General features: G+C 40.3%; 1 protein-coding gene across 4 annotated transcripts in view; it reads left to right on the plus strand.

Annotated features, from left to right (window-relative positions):
- The first annotated feature begins 225 nt into the window (after positions 1-225).
- Positions 226-23,352, plus strand: part of c7h2orf76 (chromosome 7 C2orf76 homolog) — a 28,851-nt gene continuing 5,724 nt past the window's right edge. The window contains exons 1-5 of one of the 4 annotated variants that reach the window (XM_047371505.1): positions 226-295; positions 395-588; positions 1,169-1,219; positions 5,249-5,286; positions 12,975-13,056. In XM_047371505.1, coding sequence (XP_047227461.1) covers positions 459-588; positions 1,169-1,219; positions 5,249-5,286; positions 12,975-13,056 — 301 coding nt within the window. In that variant the 5' untranslated portion in view covers positions 226-295; positions 395-458. The other 3 variants (XM_047371506.1, XM_047371507.1, XM_047371504.1) reach the window with 3 other exon arrangements.

Genomic DNA, 23,352 nt, shown 5'->3' on the forward strand with positions numbered 1-23,352 from the left:
ATAATGAATGATTATTTATGGATACCAGCGCATTATGGTGTTAAAGGAAATGAATTGGTGGATGGGGCAGCAAAGGAAGCTGTTAGAAATGTATCAGTAGATTTAGTTATTAATTTTAGTAAAACAGAAATAAAAATGTTAAACAGAAAATGAAGGATAAATGGCAAAAGGAATGGGAGAAGGAAAAGAAAGGATGTTGGTGTTTCTAAAATTCATAGGAAGGTGGCGGTAATGCTCAATTCTGTTGTTTGCCAACCAACCGCCAGTACAAAGCAAGAAGAAGAAAAAGGTGGAGGTGGGGTTTCTTTGATCTACTCGTAAGGTCTTAAGACTACTTTAAAATTGTCAGTTTTCTGCTATTTACAACAGCAGAGGTTTGCTTTTATACTTTCAGGCGCACATTTTCTAGGTGCTTTTCTGACAGTGTGGACGGTGAAAGACAATCATCTTCGAGGGGCATGGACGTTCCAGTTGTGGTCACGGTTCGGCTCATCAGGTCGTTTGAGCAAAGAAACTATAAGCCTGTGGTTTTCCAGCAGGTCAGCCTGGAGCAGACCACGCAGGACTTCATGCGCTGTGTGAAAGACGGTAGGTCAGGACAGAGTAGAAGAGGGACTACCTGACTCTGAATGCACCATTTTCAGGCTTAAAACAGACACACACACACACACACACACTTCCAACTCAAAATGAACAAAAAACATCTCAGGTAAAATGAAACACTTTTTTTGTCAACTATAACGGATGTATTTTACAATTTTTGAAATTTGTTTTGTTAAAAATATTTTTCCTGTTCTCAGAGCCAGAAATCATCTGCAGTAAAATGGATGTATTATAAATTGAAACCTATTATTAATTGTGCCTTAAGTACATATTGCCCAAAAAAGAATGCAGTTGGACCAAAATAACTAAGAAAAATAAATATTTTTTGCTTAGTTGTGTGTCAAATTTTTATATACAAGTTTTGAATTGTTTAAGGATTTTATTGTCTTCAAATTATATTTGTGGACCTTAATACTTCTTAGTTTTCCAACTCAGACTTTTTATTGGGAATATTTATTGGGAATAGATGGAAGCACCTGCTCTGTTTCTATAATATAACTGTAATATTTATGTTTTGACTTAAATAGGAAAAGGTAACTCTTGAATTAAACACTATTTCTTCCAGATATTGCAACAAGACCAGGACTTCCTCCTCCTTTCAGAGAGTATGGATATGGTATGATTGTTTTTTTGTTTTCACCATACATTGATTGTTGAAACGATGTGTCTTTGATTGCGAGTTAGAGTTCTGTGCTGTATTTGTTCAATCCGGTTTTATTGAAGTTTCTTAAAGTACTCAGAGCCTTATAGGCCTGGAAACAAAAGTTTTTCTTTCTAAAAGCTTCAGTGTCTAACAAGTCACAACTGTCTCAAAGCTGCACTTTTAGACACAATTAGTCTTTGCTCTCTAAATAAACTTTCTGCCAATCTGTTTACATCTGCTTTGCTTTTCTCAGATTATCTTTGAAGCATTGATTACAAATTCCTTAAATAATTTGGTAGGATTTGTATCTAACATATATGTTGAAAGTTAAGACAAAGCTTTTATTTTTTTGTTTATATTATTTTGATCTAAACAGTCCAAACACAGATCACGTTCTATAGTTACTTCTTGAGCTGCCTCACTTACTGAATAGCTTGTTGGCATGTTCTGAAGGATGCCAAAAATGTTACTTCTGATAGTCAATTTTATTTTTGTTTCTACTATATTTATTTACTAAATTTAAAAAAGGCAGAGTATACTTTTTCTCATCTTATAAGTCAAAATATAGTGTACTGTTGTTTCTTGTGCAACAATAGAATATTTTCCACTTTTAGTGGGTTTACTCTATAAATGATTTCACACTTATTCTTTCTTTACTCTTTCTTTCCTTTGATGTCATTTGAAGCCCTTTGGTTTGCCTTGAGTATAATTCAATTCACTTTTATCTGTAAAGTGGCAATTCACAACACATGTTGTCTCAAGGCACTTTACAAAGTTAATTCAATCGAATCATACAGATTTCAAGTCAGGTTTATACATTCCAATTAATCCTAACTATCAAACATTGCACTTGGATTTAGTTTATTATTCACATTAGTTTTCTATCTAAGGGAAACCCAGCAGATTTCATCCAGTCAGTGACTTGTAGCATTCACTCATAATGAGCATGCATGCAGCAACAGTGGAGAGGAAAGCTTCCTTTTAACAGGAAGAAACCTCCAGCAGAACCAGAACCAGGCTCAGTGTGAGCGGCCATCTGCCACAACCGACTGGAGGTTTGAGAGAACAGAGCAGAGACACAAAGAGAACAAAGAAGCACTGATCCAGGAGTACTTTCTATATGAAAAAGAAAATTGAAGCATTAGTGGTTATAGCTCCTTTTAGTAGATAAACTCTGAGCCAGTTTTCAAGTCTAGAGTATGAAAGAGAGCACATACAGTTATTCACAGTAGAAACTCAGCCAGTAGCTATGTCTAGGAGAGAAGGGGTTGACACCGAAAGACATGGCAAATCTGTATAAGGTGAGCATTAAGTTGTTGGCAGCAGCAGGTTGGCCAGTGTCCCCCTCCAGGAAGGTGCCACAGCTAAACTCAGAGCTTCCGTTGTAGCTTCTAGAAAGAGAAAAAAACAGAGAGACAATATACAGGTCCTTCTCAAAATATTAGCATATTGTGATAAAGTTCATTATTTTCCATAATGTAATGATGAAAATTTAATATTCATATATTTTAGATTCATTGCACACTAACTGAAATATTTCAGGTCTTTTATTGTCTTAATACGGATGATTTTGGCATACAGCTCATGAAAACCCAAAATTCCTATCTCACAAAATTAGCATATAATTAAAAGGGTCTCTAAACGAGCTATGAACCTAATCATCTGAATCAACGAGTTAACTCTAAACACCTGCAAAAGATTCCTGAGGCCTTTAAAACTCCCAGCCTGGTTCATCACTCAAAACCCCAATCATGGGTAAGACTGTCGACCTGACTGCTGTCCAGAAGGCCACTATTGACACCCTCAAGCAAGAGGGTAAGACACAGAAAGACATTTCTGAACAAATAGGCTGTTCCCAGAGTGCTGTATCAAGGCACCTCAGTGGGAAGTCTGTGGGAAGGAAAAAGTGTGGCAGAAAACGCTGCACAACGAGAAGAGGTGACCGGACCCTGAGGAAGATTGTGGAGAAGGGCCGATTCCAGACCTTGGGGGACCTGCGGAAGCAGTGGACTGAGTCTGGAGTAGAAACATCCAGAGCCACCGTGCACAGGCATGTGCAGGAAATGGGCTACAGGTGCCGCATTCCCCAGGTCAAGCCACTTTTGAACCAGAAACAGCGGCAGAAGCGCCTGACCTGGGCTACAGAGAAGCAGCACTGGACTGTTGCTCAGTGGTCCAAAGTACTTTTTTCGGATGAAAGCAAATTCTGCATGTCATTCGGAAATCAAGGTGCCAGAGTCTGGAGGAAGACTGGGGAGAAGGAAATGCCAAAATGCCAGAAGTCCAGTGTCAAGTACCCACAGTCAGTGATGGTCTGGGGTGCCGTGTCAGCTGCTGGTGTTGGTCCACTGTGTTTTATCAAGGGCAGGGTCAATGCAGCTAGCTATCAGGAGATTTTGGAGCACTTCATGCTTCCATCTGCTGAAAAGCTTTATGGAGATGAAGATTTGATTTTTCAGCACGACCTGGCACCTGCTCACAGTGCCAAAACCACTGGTAAATGGTTTACTGACCATGGTATCAGTGTGCTCAATTGGCCTGCCAACTCTCCTGACCTGAACCCCATAGAGAATCTGTGGGATATTGTGAAGAGAACGTCGAGAGACTCAAGACCCAACACTCTGGATGAGCTAAAGGCCGCTATCGAAGCATCCTGGGCCTCCATAAGACCTCAGCAGTGCCACAGGCTGATTGCCTCCATGCCACGCCGCATTGAAGCAGTCATTTCTGCAAAAGGATTCCCGACCAAGTATTGAGTGCATAACTGTACATGATTATTTGAAGGTTGACGTTTTTTGTATTAAAAACACTTTTCTTTTATTGGTCGGATGAAATATGCTAATTTTGTGAGATAGGAATATTGGGTTTTCATGAGCTGTATGCCAAAATCATCCGTATTAAGACAATAAAAGACCTGAAATATTTCAGTTAGTGTGCAATGAATCTAAATTATATGAATGTTAAATTTTTATCATGACATTATGGAAAATAATGAACTTTATCACAATATGCTAATATTTTGAGAAGGACCTGTAGAGTTAAAAGCTGAAATAACAGCAAATAACGCAAAATTGGAGAGTAGTGTGAGAATGCAGAGAGTAAAAATGGTCATTATGTCCTCCAGCAGCCTAAGCCTATAGTAGCATAACTACAGAGAAAGCTCAAGATAACTTAAGCCACTCTAACTATAAGCTTTATCAAAAAGGAAAGTTTTAAGCCTAGCCTTAAAAGTAGACAAGGTGTCTGCCTCACGGACTAAAACTGGGAGCTGGTTCCACAGGAGAGGAGCTCAATAACTAAAGAATCTGCCTCCCATTCTACTTCTAGAGACTCTAGGAACCACCAGTAAACCTGCAGTCTGAGAACGAAGTGTTCTGTTAGGGACATATGGACCAATCAGATCTCTGATGTATGATGGAGCTAGATCATTAAGGGCTTTATATGTGAGGAGGAGAATTTTAAATTCTATTCTGGATTTAACAGGGAGCCAATGAAGGGAAGCTAAAATAGGAGAAATATGATCTCTCTTTTTAATTTTCATCAGAACTCTGGCTGCAGTATTTTGGATCAGTTGGAAGACTTTTAACTGCATGTTGTGGACATCCTGATAGTAATAATTGAAGGAATTAATCAGGTGTATAACTCTAAAGCTGCTCATCTATTATTTCAGTTCAAATAAATACATTATTTAACTTTTAAACAGCATAAGGGAGTTATACCATCTGCTGGAATGAAGTTGTTTCCTTCACAACTTCCCCATATAATCTTAGGCTGATTTTAATATATGGTCTTTGGTGATGGAAAATAAAATACAAGATTTCCTGGGATTCTGATTACCCTGGTAAAACAAATCCTGGGGCTTTCGGTTGGAAAGGGGCTGTTGTTTTTGAGCACGTACACACACACACACACAAACACACACACACTTTTATAAAGTGGTCATTTATTTCCCTTTAAAGAAATAGACATATTCCATGTAATTGTGTTCTTTTGTATTTTCAGACACTATGAAGATTATTCACCAAGCTCACGGAGCAAAGGTATCTGATTAAAAAGCTAAACGCTGCAGCATCAAAATTGTTGTCTAAAGGCACTAGGTTTTATGTTTGGACACACCTTTTTTTCAAAGAGTTTTCTTTATTTTCATGACTATGAATATTGTAGTTTCACACTGAAGGCATCAAAACTATGAATTAACACATGTGGAATTATATACTGAACAAAAAAGTGTGAAACAACTGAAAATATGTCTTATATTCTAGGTTCTTCAAAGTAGCCACCTTTTGCTTTGATTACTGCTCCGCACACTCTTGGCATTCTGTTGATGAGCTTCAAGAGGTAGTCACCTGAAATGGTTTTCCAACAGTTTTGAAGGAGTTCCCAGAGATGCTTAGCACTTGTTGGCCCTTTTGCCTTCACTCTGCGGTCCAGCTCACCCCAAACCATCTCGATTGGGTTCAGGTCCGGTGACTGTGGAGGCCAGGTCATCTCTTCTTCTTGGTCAAATAGCCCTTACACAGCCTGGAGGTGTGTTTGGGGTCATTGTCCTGTTGAAAAATAAATGATGGTCCAACTAAACGCAAACCGGATGGAATAGCATGCTGCTGCAAGATGCTGTGGTAGCCATGCTGGTTCAGTATGTCTTCAATTTTGAATAAATCCCCAACAGTGTCACCAGCAAAGCAGCCCCACACCATCACACCTCCTCCTCCATGCTTCACGGTAGAGGGTGACACGGGAGTGGATTTTCTCTCCTGTCCCATCCCGATCCCACAGAAAAATGTCTTGTCCCATCCCAATCCCAGGCCAGCATAACGAAAAAAATCCTGTCCCGTCCCACTCCTTGTAAATTGACTCCCACTCCCATCCCGCTCCCATTCAGAACGACTCCCACTCCTGTGCCATTCCCATTTTTGTTTTCTTCATTTAGTCTTTTGGCAATTTCTTTCTTTGAAGGACCAGTTAGGTCCCTGTTTTTAGCTGTAGTAAAGGCCAGTTAAAGTAAAAAGAATAATAATGAAGAAATAATAAAATATCAAACAAGGAAACAGACCATGCCTATCTTAGTTGAATAAACAAAATGTACCTAGTTGTATTTTACTTATTTATTAAGTGATTGTTTCCTTTGAACAATGACATCACTTTTATGTTTCAAGTTGCTGGAACGAAAGAAAAATGCACCTAGTAAGAGAACTGTTCTTAATGTACAAAAGGACAAAAATGCATTACCTTCATAATTTAGAAACTGTACCTCAATGGTTCACAGCCCTGGTCCTCAGGGACCCCTTCCCTGCAAGTTTTAGATGTGTGTCTGCTCCAGCTCACCTGATTCAAATTCCGACATGACCTCCTATACAAGCATCAAGAATGGAGGGTCAAACTGGACAAAATTAATACAATAAAATCATCATTAAATAAATAAATGTTGTGAATGTCCCATAAGTGAAGTAAATGTAACATGAAAGAAATGTGCCATTAAATTAAAGGTACCATTTATTTATTTAATACATCATTAGAAACAATAAATGTACCATTATATCATGAAATGAACTATTATGCAATTAAATGTGCCACTGAATAATTAAGTATAATTTTAAAGACGACATGATGTAATTAGTGGTACACTTAATATTTAATGATGTATTAAATAAATTGTACATTTAATGGTACATTCAATTTTTTTCTATTTCACAACATATTTATTTAATATTTTCCCTTGATGAAGCCTTTCTATACGGAGTCCGTGAGGGGACATGGGGGATTTTTTTCTCTTTTTGCGTGCAATAGTCTTTGCGTTATTTCGCAATACTTTGTGGGATAGTTTCCAAACCAGATAATTTCAAAAATGAAACAAACACTACACCCGTTTTGAGATTTATTGAGTTTTATTTTGAAATCAGCCTTAAATAAAATTATCTTCAATCAGACTAAAAGACAGTTTTTATCCACAAGCTGTCAAACAAACTACTGAACAATAATACTGCACGAAACCACATCTGTGACACGTTGTTTGCTTATTACTGCTGCATGATGTGTACTTTTTTTTGTATGCCATTAGTGTTTTTGTTTTTATCGTGATTTGAACGGTTCTTCTTATCCTAAGCATTTCATCGCATTGTTTACTGCGTGTTAACCTGCATATGACAAATAAACCATATCAATGACATATCAGTGCTGTTTGTTTTATGAGCAGTTTGTCATTTGTGCGGCTGTTCCAAAATGCTGAACGCAAAAGTATGGCGTGGGGACGCAAAATAAATAAATTTCCCCATGTCCCCTCACGGGCTTCCGTACCTTACCTCTTAAATCTTTAGAGCACATGTAGCAGTTTTGTTGGTCAGATGAGACTTGACACATGATGGTACTTTTGGTTTGATGAATGAAGAGATGCAGGACTGATTTAATCCAGAATCTGTCTTACGACTAAACACGTTTTACAAGCAGCAGACTGCGTGTTAACACAGCTGCATTCAACTCTCCTGAAGTTCGGTAATATTTGCGACTTTCCTGTCAGCTCTATGAGTTTAATAGATAAGTCCTTATTTCTGACTTTACGTTACAAATCCAATTTTACCACGTCCACTTCTCCACCTGCGTTTGCTCCCTCCATTCTGAACGCAGGTGGAAAACATTGATCAGAAGCACTGTTGGCTTGTGGGTCCTGTAGTTCGTTTGACTCGCATTATAGTATAGGCTTCTTGGAAAAAAAACTACACAATGGCGGCGACGATTACATTTTTTTTTTTTTAAGTTTATAACAAAGTCTCAGTTTTACATTTCCAAACACAATTGATCCTAGTTTATTTTCCCTCCTTTTGGTTAGCTCCCGGTCCCATCTGCTCCCGTTCATTTTTTATCCTGTACCGTCCCAATCACGTGATCTTTACTGATGCTGTCTCCCGTCCCGCGGGATTCCTGTGGGAATCCCGTGACCCATGGGACTCCAGAAAAAATGTCAGCCTCTACTTCACGGTGGGAACCAGGCATGTAGAGTTCATCCGTTCACCTCTTCTGCGCCGCACAAAGACACGGTGGTTGGAACCAAAGATCTCAAACTTGGACTCATCAGACCAAAGCACAGATTTCCACTGGTCTAATGTCCATTCCTTGTGTTCTTTAGCCCAAACAAGTCTCTTCTGCTTGTTGCCTGTCCTCAGCAGTGGTTTCCTAGCAGCTATTTTACCATGAAGGCCTGATTCACACAGTCTCCTCTCAACAGTTCTAGAGATGTGTCTGCTGCTAGAAATCTGTGAGGCATTGACCTGTTCTCTAATCTGAGCTGCTGTTAACCTGCGATTTCTGAGGCTGGTGACTCGGATTAACTTATTGTCCGCAGCAGAGGTGACTCTTGGTCTTTCTTTCCTGGGGCGGTCCTCATGTGAGCCAGTTTCTTTGTAGCGCTTGATGGTTTTTGTGACTGCACTTGAGGACATTTTCAAAGTTTTCCCAATTGTTCGGACTGACTGACCTTAATTTCTTAAAGTAAAGATGGCCAGTCGTTTTTCTTTACCTAGCTACTTTTTTTCTTGCCATAATACAAATCCTAACAGTCTATTCAGTGGGACTGTCTGCTGTGTACTGTATCCACCTCCTGCACAACACAGCTGATGGTCCCAACCCCATTTATAAGGCTTGAAATCCCACTTATTAAACCCGACAGGGCACACCTGTGAAGTGAAAACCATTTCAGGTGACTACCTTTTGAAGCTCATCGACAGAATGCCAAGAGTGTGTGGAGCAGTAATCAAAGCAAAAGGTGGCTACTTTGAAGCACCTAGAATATAAGACATACTTTCAGTTGTTTCACACTTTTTTGTTCAGTATATAATTCCACATGTGTTAATTCATAGTTTTGATGCCTTCAGTGTGAAGCTATATATATATATATATATATAACTTAGTGCACACTATATACACACACATGTATATATATATATATATATATATATATATATATATATATATATATACACACACACACACACACATGCATACATACATACGGGTTGGACAATGAAACTGAAACACCTGTTGTGGGAGGTTTCATGGCTAAATTGGACCAGCCTGGTAGCCAGTCTTCATTGATTGCACATTGCACCAGTAAGAGCAGAGTGTGAAGGTTCAATTAGCTGGGTAAGAGCACAGTTTTGCTCAAAATATTGAAATGTACACAACATTATGGGTGACATACCAGAGTTCAAAAGAGGACAAATTGTTGGTGCACGTCTTGCTGGCGCTTCTGAGTCCAAGACAGCAAGTCTTTGTGATGTATCAAGAGCCACGGTATCCAGGGTAATGTCAGCATACCACCAAGAAGGACGAACCACATCCAACATCCTTTCCTTGGGCATGGTGGTGGGCAGTGTGGTGCATTGCGAGGTCTGCTTGACTGCCTTGCTGCCCGGGGGGTCTCGGCTCGATTGTCTGTGGGGCGTGCATGTGCCTATGCTGGTCTGGAGCTTGCATTTGGGTGGGCCTGCCATTTTGGGTCGGGTGTTTCTTGTTGGCGGCCTCAGTGTTTGTGTGGGGCATATTTTGTTGTTCTGCTTGCCTGGTTGTGGCTGGTGTCTGGTGCCGGGCATCGGGTACTGGGCGCTCTGTTGGCTCTGCCCCGTGGTTCGGGGGTGGTTGGGCATGTTGGTCTTGTGTCCTCCTTTGTGTGGCGTATTCTGGTTGCGGTGGTCCGGCTGTCCTGCTCTTTTTTCTGTGGTGGGGCTGCACTCTTGGTCAATGCTGCGCATGCTTCCGGCTGGCTCCTTTTTGTTGGGGGGGCGGTAGCTCCTTCGGGCATAGGATTGGGGGTCGGGGCTGAGAATTGGGGTTTGAGGGTTTGGATGGTTACGGAAGGGCTGGGGGTGTTGGTCCTGATTTTCGGTCAGTTCTCGGGGCCTGGTGCCTGCCCCTAGCCTTTCGCCCGATGGATGTGCCTCCCCGCCACACTACCTGCCGGTGTACTTGTGGTTCTCTGTATACGTGGCTGGGTGCTTTGGTGTGTGCTGGCTCACTCCTGGTGGCTGCTTGGCGGGGCCTGGACCCCTGGGCTCTGTCGGGCCTCTGCTCGGGGAGTGATGTGTCCCGGAGTCTTGGGTCTCTGGGTCCATGGCTGGATCTGCTCGGGCGTAGACGGCTGCCAGGAGGGGCCTGTCGGCTCGTCTCTGCAGCTCCCTGAGGCTTCTGCACTGTGGCTGATGGGTGGTTCTCCTGGCATTCTCTCCTGCTCCTCTGCTGGGGTTACGGTAGTTCCGGCGGTGGTTTTCCTGGGGTTCCTGTGCTGTGGAGGGCCTTTGGATGTCTGTGGCTTGGATCTCCTCCGTATCTGTCCCGGGTCCAGGGGGAGGGTCTGTGGGTCCTCACACTCACTATTGCATATTTTCATGGAGAAACCTTGAATACACAATCCAGTTAAAGCTGTTCCATTCTGAAACATAAATTTACTGATACACTGAGTTCTATGCTCTCAAGTAACAAGGCAGAGCCTAAAGTATATAATGATGTCTGTTCTCTGTTCGAGTTTCCACCTACTTTGTCTACGTGAGGAGAGGATTGGACCCGATACCGTGTTGTGCTATTTTTTTCTGCTTTAATTATATAAACTAATTGAAACTTACTTATGGAATTGTAATATTTTATTTATAGTTAAAAAGGGAAAGCAGAACTCTGCCTTGAATAAAGGAACTGGAGTAACTGCAGTAGAGCGGTAACAAGTAAAAAAACAACTATTTATTAAATGGCTTTATTAAATGGATAAAAATACAGAAAAGCAGACAATCACACTGAACACCGGACACTATCCACTCTGAACAATTAAATTACACAAAAACAGGTAAACCAAACTACAGGTCCTTCTCAAAAAATTAGCATATTGTGATAAAGTTCATTATTGTCTATAATGTAATGATGAAAATTTAACATTCATATATTTTAGATTCATTGCACACTAACTGAAATATTTCAGGTCTTTTATTGTCTTAATACGGATGATTTTGGCATACAGCTCATGAAAACCCAATATTCCTATCTCACAAAATTAGCATATTTCATCCGACCAATAAAAGAAAAGTGTTTTTAATACAAAAAAACGTCAACCTTCAAATAATCATGTACAGTTATGCACTCAATACTTGGTCGGGAATCCTTTTGCAGAAATGACTGCTTCAATGCGGCGTGGCATGGAGGCAATCAGCCTGTGGCACTGCTGAGGTCTTATGGAGGCCCAGGATGCTTCGATAGCGGCCTTTAGCTCATCCAGAGTGTTGGGTCTTGAGTCTCTCAACGTTCTCTTCACAATATCCCACAGATTCTCTATGGGGTTCAGGTCAGGGGAGTTGGCAGGCAAATTGAGCACAGTGATACCATGGTCAGTAAACCATTTACCAGTGGTTTTGGCACTGTGAGCAGGTGCCAGGTCGTGCTGAAAAATGAAATCTTCATCTCCATAAAGCTTTTCAGCAGATGGAAGCATGAAGTGCTCCAAAATCAGCAGCTGCTGACACGGCACCCCAGACCATCACTGACTGTGGGTACTTGACACTGGACGTCTGGCATTTTGGCATTTCCTTCTCCCCAGTCTTCCTCCAGACTCTGGCACCTTGATTTCCGAATGACATGCAGAATTTGCTTTCATCCGAAAAAAGTACTTTGGACCACTGAGCAACAGTCCAGTGCTGCTTCTCTGTAGCCCAGGACTGGGGAATGCGGCACCTGTAGCCCATTTCCTGCACACGCCTGTGCATGGTGGCTCTGGATGTTTCTACTCCAGACTCAGTCCACTGCTTCCGCAGGTCCCCCAAGGTCTGGAATCGGCCTTTCTCCACAATCTTCCTCAGGGTCCGGTCACCTCTTCTCATTGTGCAGCGTTTTCTGCCACACTTTTTCCTTCCCTCAGACTTCCCACTGAGGTGCCTTGATACAGCACTCTGGGAACAGCCTATTCGTTCAGAAATTTCTTTCTGTGTCTTACCCTCTTGCTTGAGGGTGTAAATAGTGGCCTTCTGGACAGCAGTCAGGTCGGCAGTCTTACCCATGATTGGGGTTTTGAGTGATGAACCAGGCTGGGAGTTTGAAAGGCCTCAGGAATCTTTTGCAGGTGTTTAGAGTTAACTCGTTGATTCAGATGATTAGGTTCATAGCTCGTTTAGAGACCCTTTTAATGATATGCTAATTTTGTGAGATAGGAATTTTGGGTTTTCATGAGCTGTATGCCAAAATCATCCCTATTAAGACAATAAAAGACCTGAAATATTTCAGTTAGTGTGCAATGAATCTAAAATATATGAATGTTAAATTTTCATCATTACATTATAGACAATAATGAACTTTATCACAATATGCTAATTTTTTGAGAAGGACCTGTATTTGCCGAGGCCACAATCTCCAGAGAAATCTGTTATAACTTATATTAGACACTCACACTTAGCTCCTAACGGGTGAGAACAAGTTTAAATCAATCCTTCTGGTATTTGTGCTGTTATCACTTGAGGAAGCACAGTGGCAGTATAAGGAATGGTAGATTTTAACCTTGTGACAAGCCTGTCAAAGTATAGCGTGTCTGTTCGTTTGATCTACCCAAAGATTTTCTTTATCGCAAAACAGTCTGAACATTTTGCATAAGACCTGCAAAAGATAAAATTTTGCCCAAAAACAGTTTCTTCAATCCAGCGATCTAACTGGAATTCTTTATTTCAAAAAGATACGTATTGATCGTAAGCATTTGTTTCTATTGTTTCAGACAAATGAGTTGGTAATGAGTTTGAATGACGACGAAAAGCTAATTTTACAAGATGATCAAACCCTCAGAGCTGCTGGAGTTGGTAAGAACTTGCAATTGTTATCCCTTTTGAATGCTCATTAATATTTTCTAACCTCAACACTAAGTTAAAGGTTTTACCAACTTGCTTTGTTGGAAAATGTAAAACAAACAGATTTCTCTTGCAATTGAGATTTTGGATCTAAATGAGACAATCTGTATGAATAAAGGGTGAATAAAAAAAATAAATAAATTTGTCCTCATCTTTCCTCCTACAGGTTATAGAGTTTAAAGGTCTACTAGAAACCACTTCTAATTTTTTTTATTTTTCACAAAAGAAATGCAATTTCCGCTTTGCCTACAGGAGTATAATGGCAATGAGTAAACGATGAGGTACAGCAAGGATTTCTTTCAGAGACGGACTGGGAGAGATTAAGAGGATGGTATGGTTTTCTGTGAAGATAGAGCTGCCTAGGCAGCCTTCTCCCGCTGACTAAGATCGGAATGTGTTGTCAATGGTAGTAATTTGGGTTATTTTGAGTTGAGTGTTTAGCAAATAAATTCATTTTCTGGGGTGTCATTATGTTTAACGACTTAGATCGTTTTACTGAAACATGCTAATGTTAGAGAAACAGCATAGTTGAGCAGTTTACAGCATGTTCCTAAACTCTGTCCTTTATGACTACAAATGTAACAGGGATTGGCCAAGAGATAATTGTCCTTCATAGTCTATAATAGAATAAATGAAGAGATTTTTAATTTACTCAATACCATAGTTGTTAGCCAGCCATTTGGTTTTGTTTTACCACAAATTTGGATCTAAATGTAGTGAATATTATAATTTTAGTTTCCCCTTTTCTTTAAAGGTCAGTCCAGGCTGTCAGCTTTCTTATGTGTAAGATTTTTTGCAGAAATATCTGTGCTTGATACAGTTTGTTTGACTTTTACACACTAGTTTGAGTACAAGCTAGTGCCAATATGTGCCAACATTTGAAGTGCCTTGTGAAATATATGTCCCTAACAATGTACATGGTAAGAAATTCCTGGAGGTCAGGATGATTTATAAAGCCGGATAACTCAATGAAAAAAGGAGAAGAGATTAGATGAAAAGAAGAACAAAGATGAATATAAGTACCCGAACAAATAAGTTGTTAGTTATTCTTCAAGCTATGGAAGATGACTGTGTCACAGTTATCTTAGTGGATAACGGTTATTGTTAGCTTTCACTATTTTTTTTATCTGTTAAACGTTGGCAAAGATAATACTTTACTTAGCAGAATATAGGTTAGCAAGCTATCTTTTTGGTTAGCTGTACCCACCACTGAACAAAATAGTCTACAATGTCACCTGGGTGGTCTGAGCAAGGCTAAGTTAACGGTAGCTAAGTTAGCTATAGCAAACAAGATGGTGGACAGAATTGGTGCATGAAGGATCAAGGACTGCTAGATTTTGCAACTAAGACAAAGGGACTGCCCCCTAGCAAGCTCCCTGAGGTTGTAGCATTTTGTATGTAAGTTTTTTAAGAGGAAACACAGACAAAAGAGAAGAAACTCAATATTTTAGGCCCAGCAGCGGAGGTTTTAAAACTACTTACAACTCAAAACAATAATATAAAAACACTTCTACTTGTGGAACAGTAAACAAAACAAAGATCAAAAGAACCAACAATATTTACAGTGTTATACTTGACACGAAGCCTCTTACTGTGATTACTCATTAGCAATTAAGGCATGCAGCTCCTTAGGAACAAGGTGGAGGTAGACTGACTGGAGCTTAATGGACATGGAAAGCAAAACCGTCTGTGATTACAGAGCCACCGTTTTCCCAGGTCAGCAGGGAAATGGGACCTTTACAGAGGAAGGGACAGTTTCTCCTTTGAAGATCTGGGTTACAATCTTCCTTCTGCAGGTAATTAACAAGAACACCGGCTACACAAACAGCTGGTGTCGGGTTCAAAGTTCTTCTTAAAGTAGGAAGTCTTTCACTTTACCAGAAAATTCAGGACAGTTATCTAAATGGGTTTCTGCAATGCAACTTTTTGCACTTACATGACAATCACCAGCATGCACCAGCATGACAATGCAGCATTGTCCTACATAGAAAAATCAGTCATCTTAAAAGATGCAGTTCATTTCCTGGACCATGTTTTGTAAAAACTGGCAGTAGGTTTGGGAGTTTGAGTCTTCAAACCAAAAAGGTCCTAATAGCTGATCTTTAATAATACTAGCCTAAACCAGAACCCCATCTTCACCTTGCAGTTGAGAAAAGAAAAAATACATATTGTGTCAAATGTGATTTATGGCCCCTATGAGATGATTTATGACCCCTGTCAGAAGATTAAAGGGTTTATTACAGTCATAAAAGTGTATGACTTCCTCTGGTAGAAAAATCAAAAGATCAAAGGGTTTAAGTTTTATGTTAAGCCAATATTAATTTATGACCCCCACCTTTCAGGACATCATAACGTATTCTTTTAGGCCAGGAGTTTTTAGTAGGTCAGTAAGGTTTATGGTAGGAAACCAGCTTTCTCTGCTGCAACATATGATTATCTGACCAGACTTTGTGGTACCTTTCCTACGCTATCTATCAGGACATCAAAGACTCTAATGTTGTGTATTTTGTTTCATTATGAATTAACGGCAGGACATATAGGTGTTAGCAAGACTTAGTTAGACTTTGGGACCAAAGATGTTTTGTTGTTATCATGTCAAATAAAGCTTCTATCTAACTCTCCTCCATGGGGCCATAAAAGCTCAGGACTGTTACAATAGGGAAATGGAGGATATTCTTCTGTAGTAAAAGGTGGCCAGGATTCATTTGGCTACTTTCATCAAAAAACATGGTTTTGGAGAAACAACGCTTGAGTAAATACTGGGACAATGAATGATGCTCAGTGAATATTTGTTTAGTGGGTAAGATGCATCTTGTGAGTTTACCACATTTTGAACTTATTCCCAGCACTCTCTAATTTTAATATCCTAAATTGTGCACAAGTGCAATAAAAATGTGTTTTGTTTGTAACCAGATATCTGCTTACAACCACATCCTACTTATTTCTTGCAACGTAAGTTGTGAATAAAAATGCAAACGTTGTCTTACCTCTGAGTCCCTCCCTTAGAAATCCTTGCGATGCTATTAAGAAAGGGAAAAACTTTTAGGATTAAACACCAATAATCTATTATATACTTTTAACATGTTAATTTGAAAGGATCAAAAATGTCGACTTTTTTACCTTATTTGGTGGACAACTTTCATGTTGTTTTGTGTCCTTATATGGAGTGACCTATAATGTATCATTCAGACTCCCCACCTAAAAAAAAACCCCACTCCTTTATCCTTACACCACTATACCTAACAAGTTACTTTTTCACAACACCGTCATTACGAACCATGTAGATAAGGTGGCCATTGGAATGGAGAGGGGTCTCACATTTTTATTTCCTTTCTTTCCTTCCCTTCCAAAGAAAGTTTTGAATTATTCAACTTGATGTAACTGTACACAATGAATTGAAGGATTTTATTTTTGTGACTAGTGATTATTGTATGTTCTACATCACATAAGTTAAAGTTTCTTAATAAATATATTTATTTTGAGTAGTGCTTCAGGCTAAGGGAGTTTTCACCTTGCTGTCCGTCCCCTGACTTTTCCCTGTAGTGTTTGAAAACAAGCAGATTCTGATGTTCAGTCAGATGCTATAAATCCATCAGTGATGGCTACATTCATCCCCCATCTTTAGACTGTAAACTGCAGTCATCAATTACAGTAGCTTACAAAACCTCTTTGGTAAATTCCTGGTAAATTTCTAGTGCCTGTCAAGCACTGAGTTCCTTGTGCCTACATGTCGAGACCTGATTTCACCACAGCCCACCCCATTCTACAAGATCTAATTCGAGCCTCACCAAAGACCTCTACGGGTTCAGTCCTTGTTAAAGTCAAAAACTGACAATCATGCAAAACATGCATGTTCAAAAATGTTCATGTTGAAACGCACAAATGTATCCTGAATTTAGTTTCCTGAGACCCTTCCTTGGTCCACCTGCCAAAGTCCATAACATTGTCAACATCTATTTACCGGGGACAGAAAAATCATCTACAGTAAAACAATGTTTGGATTCTAATATTTGTTAAGCATCCATTTTAACAAACTATTTCACCAGTTACATAGTTCCATATTAATAACAGTGTGAGTTTCCTGTGGGACATGCTTGTTCCTAATGTTGTATAAAGAATGAGGCTATAGTCCTCAGGGTCTCAATTCTTTTAATTTGTTAATCACAAAAACACATAAAGCACATGTCTGCTTGCCTCTGTTGCTTTGGTCCAGTTAATGGTAGCCAAAACATACCCCTTTGCATTTCTCCAATTTACCATACTGTGCATCTAAAACCTTTAAGGAAATGTGTTTCTAAGATTAAGGGGGAACTATAAATGTAGTTGTTCCATTTATATTTATTCATCTCACACTTTGGTTCCATTAAAAACAAAACTCCTTTAAGTCAAATATTTTTGTCTGTCCACTTGCAAAATATACCACTAATACAGAAGTTGGTAAAGTTTGTACCTATTGAAACACCAAATATCTTTTTATCACCTTACAAATGATACCCAAATCACATTTCTTACTCTTTCAACTATAAATTGTATGCAGAAAACACAGAATAAAAAAAAAACAACTAATGATGCACCTACCAACTGGCCTATAATCAATATTAGATTTTTTTTCTCCTGTTTGTTTTCATAGGTCTGTAAAAGCTCCACCAATCAGCACGGTATTTAATGTAATTTGTTTTAGAGTCTAGTTAAATAAAATTAAATGTCTAGAACATATGGCTTGATGCATACATGGGTAAAATCTTGTAAATTACAATTATTAGGCCCGAGCAGGAAAACTGCAAGGGCCTATTGTAATCGCAAGAATTCTTATTATTATTCCGTTGCCTCTTTGCGGGGCAATATGGGGACTTTGCCATTCACCAAAACGCGCAAGATTTTACCCAAAATTGTCCCCAGAGTGAAATTCTTGATCCTTAATGTTGTCGTCAGTGGGCGTGGCCCAACCACTTAGCCACGCCCCCAAACGTGAGATAGGCTGAACCGTAAGTCGTACAGATCTGAAATTCGGCACAATGCTAGAGCTCCTCAAACAAAGAAAAAAAGTATCTTGGGGGTATGCCCTTAAATGCACAGGAAGTCAGCCATTTTGGGTCAAATGCCGATTTTTGCCCGTTTTTCACTTTTACTCACCTCAAACTTTAACGAACTCCTCCTAGGGATTTTGAGCTATCGCCTTCATATTCGGCCTATATGCAGATAAGGCATGGGGGATTAAAAGTTATCAAAATCCTGAGTTTGCGGCCATGTTTAGGGGGCGTGGCCAGGACACGAACTTGGTCTTCGTGCTCAAAGTGAAAAAATTCAATAACTTTCCCAAAGAAACGACAAATCAAACCAAAGTTGGCATGAAGGAGGACCTTTCCGTTCCCGACAATCCTATGGGGTCATATGCTGACATCATCAAAGCCACGCCCCCTCAGAACAGGAAGTCACTTTTTTCACTTGGAAAGGTGCCTCTCTGACCCTCTTGACCCAATCAACTTGAAAGTGTGTCAGAAGACAGATAACTAGTGGGTCTAACTTCGTTTGAAGCACAGTGACTTTTCATAAAAGGGCGTGGCCGTGGTGGCGCCGCAAAGTCAGACGTCACTCCATGGCCATACGTTTGACTCTAATTTCCACATAGATCATCTGATCTGCACCAAATTCAATGTGATTGATCCTTGTCCAGTCCCCAACAAAGATCTGATGACATATTCGGTGGGCGTGGCCTAATTCGTCCACAGCAACCCCTAGAAAAATGAAAAAGATCAGCCCCAAGCAATACTTTGACCGAGGAATCTGAAATTTGGTACACATCTGTAACTTCTCAGGACCTACAAAAAAGTCTCTTGGAGCATTGGTCCAAACCCAACAGGAAGTCGGCCATTTTGGATTGAAGTTGCCATTTTGACCCTGTTTTGGGCGTTTCTAGCCCGCATATCTCAGCGAACTCCTCCTGCAGCTTTTGACTTAGAGACTTGAAAATCACTCAGTATACTCTTCAGGCATTGGGGATCAAAAGTTATCAAAAGCTTTTTCATACATGAAAGCATGTGGGCGTGGCCACACCTCAAAATATGACTTCTCGCCATAAAACACTAAATTGACAGCTCCTACAAGGAAAGTCACAGACACATCAAACCTTCTGGGATTGATCTGCCTCTAGGCCTGAAAAATATTCACTGGTCAGATGCTGACATCATCGAAGCCCCGCCCCTGAGACCAGGAAGTGCCCCGTTTTCCTTTACAGAATCAATGTTTGATGTTCTTCAGCTAATCAATGTAAAACTGTCCCAACTAACAGATGACATGATGATCTTAGACAGTCGACAGTACTTACTGCTTTAGCTGGAGGGTGTGAATATGATGGCGTGGCGAATTCTCATGTCACGCCACTGCCATACGTTTGCCTCTAAATTACACATGGATGGTCCCATTCACTCCAAAATAAATATGGTTGATCTTTGTCAGCCCCTAAAAACCTCTATTGGATTACATTGACATTTGGATCAATAGCACCCCCTAGGACACTTCAAGGGCTATATCTCCCTCATACATCATTGGATCCACTTGAAATGTTGTACACATGATCATGACTTAATGATGGACATGTTGACACAGTCAATTGATGATGTCATTGTAGCCCCGCCCACAAAAAAACAATCGAGTGCAGCTTCCATCTGGAAGGTCCAATTTACTCCAAATTTTCAAATTTTGAATGCTTTTTGCCAGACCGAAACTGCATGACCGAAGATCATATGACATGTGGCTCACAGTGCCACCTACTGGCGACGTGTTGAAGTGAAGCGGTGTCATCGTAGGAGGCGATGCCAGAATCCCGCGGTCGCTGCACAGGCCGAGTTGCGCTGAGGTGCGAGGGCCTTCAAGGCTGCTTGCAGATTTAATTTACTATTGGATTTGGATCTACCCTCTCTTTCAAGCAATCTGCAGCACATTTATTTTTAATAAATGTTCATTACATTAAATTTTTTTAAATTAAACAGTTTAAGCAAACTACTTGGTACATGTTTCAGTCCATAGCAAGAATATCTAGAAACTACTAATTGACATTTACCTGTAATGCCTATTTGGTGCATCAAAACGGATCAAAAGAACCCAGCATAAAACCTTTACCAAAAAATTTACCAAACCTTTTTGTCACTTATGAAATATGGATGACTATGGAATATTTGTTTGCATACAATATACATTTTAAAGACACAATGTCAGAGGTCTAAAAACTTATAAATAATAAATTAATTAACAATTTAAAGAATATGTACACTGTATGCTCCCTATCTATCCATTCTGGTGAGAAAAAAAATTCTGGCTTTTCTTTTGAAGTAGTCTTGAATGAAAGCAGGCTTTTTTATTTTTAAGCATCTATTAATGTATTATATTAATGAAGTATATTATTTTATCAATTATAGTGCAGTATAGTTTATTAATTGAATAATAATCATTACTATCACAAAACAACAATATTTTTCTATATATAGGTAATCAAATTAAATCTGCAAGCAGCCTTGAAGGCCCTCGCACCTCAGCGCAGCTCGGCCTGTGCAGCGACCGCGGGAGCCTGGCATCGCCTCCTACGATGACACCGCTTCACTTCAACACGTCGCCAGTAGGTGGCACTGTGAGCCACATGTCATATGATCTTCGGTCATGCAGTTTCGGTCTGGCAGAAAGCATTCAAAATTTGAAAATTTGGAGTAAATTGGACCTTCCAGATGGAAGCTGCACTCGATTGTTTTTTTGTGGGCGGGGCTAAAATGACATCATCAATTGACTGTGTCAACATGTCCATCATTAAGTCATGATCATGTGTACAACATTTCAAGTGGATCCGATGATGTATGAGGGAGATATAGTCCTTGAAGTGTCTTAGGGGGTGCTATTGATCCAAATGTCAATGTAATCCAATAGAGGTTTTTAGGGGCTGACAAAGATCAACCATATTTATTTTGGAGTGAATGGGACCATCCATGTGTAATTTAGAGGCAAACGTATGGCAGTGGCGTGACATGAGAATTCGCCACGCCATCATATTCACACCCTCCAGCTAAAGCAGTAAGTACTGTCGACTGTCTAAGATCATCATGTCATCTGTTAGTTGGGACAGTTTTACATTGATTAGCTGAAGAACATCAAACATTGATTCTGTAAAGGAAAACGGGGCACTTCCTGGTCTCAGGGGCGGGGCTTCGATGATGTCAGCATCTGACCAGTGAATATGTGTAATTTAGAGGCAAACATTTTTTCTATATATAGGTAATCAAATTAGCATTACTACATAATCTGATTGCAGATACATAATGTCATGGACAAAGACTGTACCTTTTCAAGTTAGTTTCATAAAGTCTCCCTTTGTGGTCAGCTTTGTTGCGGTGTCAGTCAGCTTCAATCTGGGTTGGATATGTCATACAGATCTGCAGCTTTGCCTACAAAGTACATATTTTACAGCAACCAGTTCAATATACTCACTGACTGACAGCGTCACAGTTTGGTTCTTGTTTGAAACATTTGAAAATGTTCTTCCCACTAATAAAGTGATCAGAGCAAATCTGCACCTTATTTGATGGCTAGTGTTTTCCTCTGGATGCTTAGTTGCAAAGTTTGCTCACCTTCACCTCTTCTGCTTCTTGGTATGTAATGAAAACTTCTCTTTACTTTTTTATCGCCTTAGTTTTTACACCCCCGAATCCAGCAATACACAACAATCGTGGTTGTCTTACGTGCGACCAAAAAAATTGGAAAGCTGTTCCGTACTATCACAATGGCGGCAGAGGACCGGATGTAGGACAAGTAACGTCATGTGGGAACTATCAATTATTTGCTGTGTAAAATATGAAGGCTTTTAGTGTGTGTTCAGGTCTGATGTTAAAGGACTGGTTTAGGTCCAATAGTAATGGGAGACTTACAGGGGTTGGACAATGAAACTGAAACTGAAACACCTGTAATTTTAGTGTGGGAGGTTTCATGGCTAAATTGGACCAGCCCGGTAGCCAGTCTTCATTGATTGCACATTGCACCAGTAAGAGCAGTGTGAAGGTTCAATTAGCAGGGTAAGAGCACAGTTTTGCTCTAAATATTGAAATGCACACAACATTATGGGTGACATACCAGAGTTCAAAAGAGGACAAATTGTTGGTGCACGTCTTGCTGGCGCATCTGTGACCAAGACAGCAAGTCTTTGTGATGCATCAAGAGCCACGGTATCCAGGGTAATGTCAGCATACCACCAAGAAGGACAAACCACATCCAACAGGATTAACTGTGGACGCAAGAGGAAGCTGTCTGAAAGGGATGTTCGGGTGCTAACCCGGATTGTATCCAAAAAACACAAAACCACGGCTGCCCAAATCACGGCAGAATTAAATGTGCACCTCAACTCTTCTGTTTCCACCAGAACTGTCCGTCGGGAGCTCCACGAGGTCTATATACACGGCCGGGCTGCAATAGCCAAACCTTTGGTCAATCGTGCCAATGCCAAACGTCGGTTTCAATGGTGCAAGGAGCGCAAATCTTGGGCTGTGGACAATGTGAAACATGTATTGTTCTCTGATGGGTCCACCTTTACTGTTTTCCCCACGTTATGGTATGGAGAAGCCCCAAAGAAGCGTACCACCCAGATTGTTGCATGCCCAGAGTGAAGCATGGGGGTGGATCAGTGGTGGTTTGGGCTGCCATATCATGGCATTCCCTTGGCCCAATACTTGTGCTAGATGTGCGCATCACTGCCAAGGACTACCGAACCATTCTTGAGGACCATGTGCACCCAATGGTTCAAACATTGTATCCTGAAGGCGGTGCCGTGTATCAGGATGACAATGCACCAATACACACAGCAAGACTGGTGAAAGATTGGTTTGATGTAAATGAAAGTGGAGTTGAACATCTCCCATGGCCTGCACAGTCACCAGATCTAAAAGATTATTGAGCCACTTTGGGGTGTTTTGGAGGAGCGAGTCAGGAAACGTTTTCCTCCACCAGTATCATGTAGTGACCTGGCCACTATCCTGCAAGAAGAATGGCTTAAAATCCCTCTGACTGTGCAGGACTTGTATATGTCATTCCCAAGACGAATTGACGTTGTATTGGCTGCAAACGGAGGCCCTACACCATACTAATAAATTATTGTGGTCTAAAACCAGGTGTTTCAGTTTCATTGTCCAACCCCTGTACTTGCTATTCTAAAATCAATGTGTATGTCAAAAAGCAATTTCGCCAAATGTAGTTTTCCTAGAGGGAATAATACAA

Source organism: Girardinichthys multiradiatus, chromosome 7, assembly GCF_021462225.1.
Source record: "Girardinichthys multiradiatus isolate DD_20200921_A chromosome 7, DD_fGirMul_XY1, whole genome shotgun sequence".
NCBI classification, from domain to species: Eukaryota; Metazoa; Chordata; class Actinopteri; order Cyprinodontiformes; family Goodeidae; genus Girardinichthys; species Girardinichthys multiradiatus.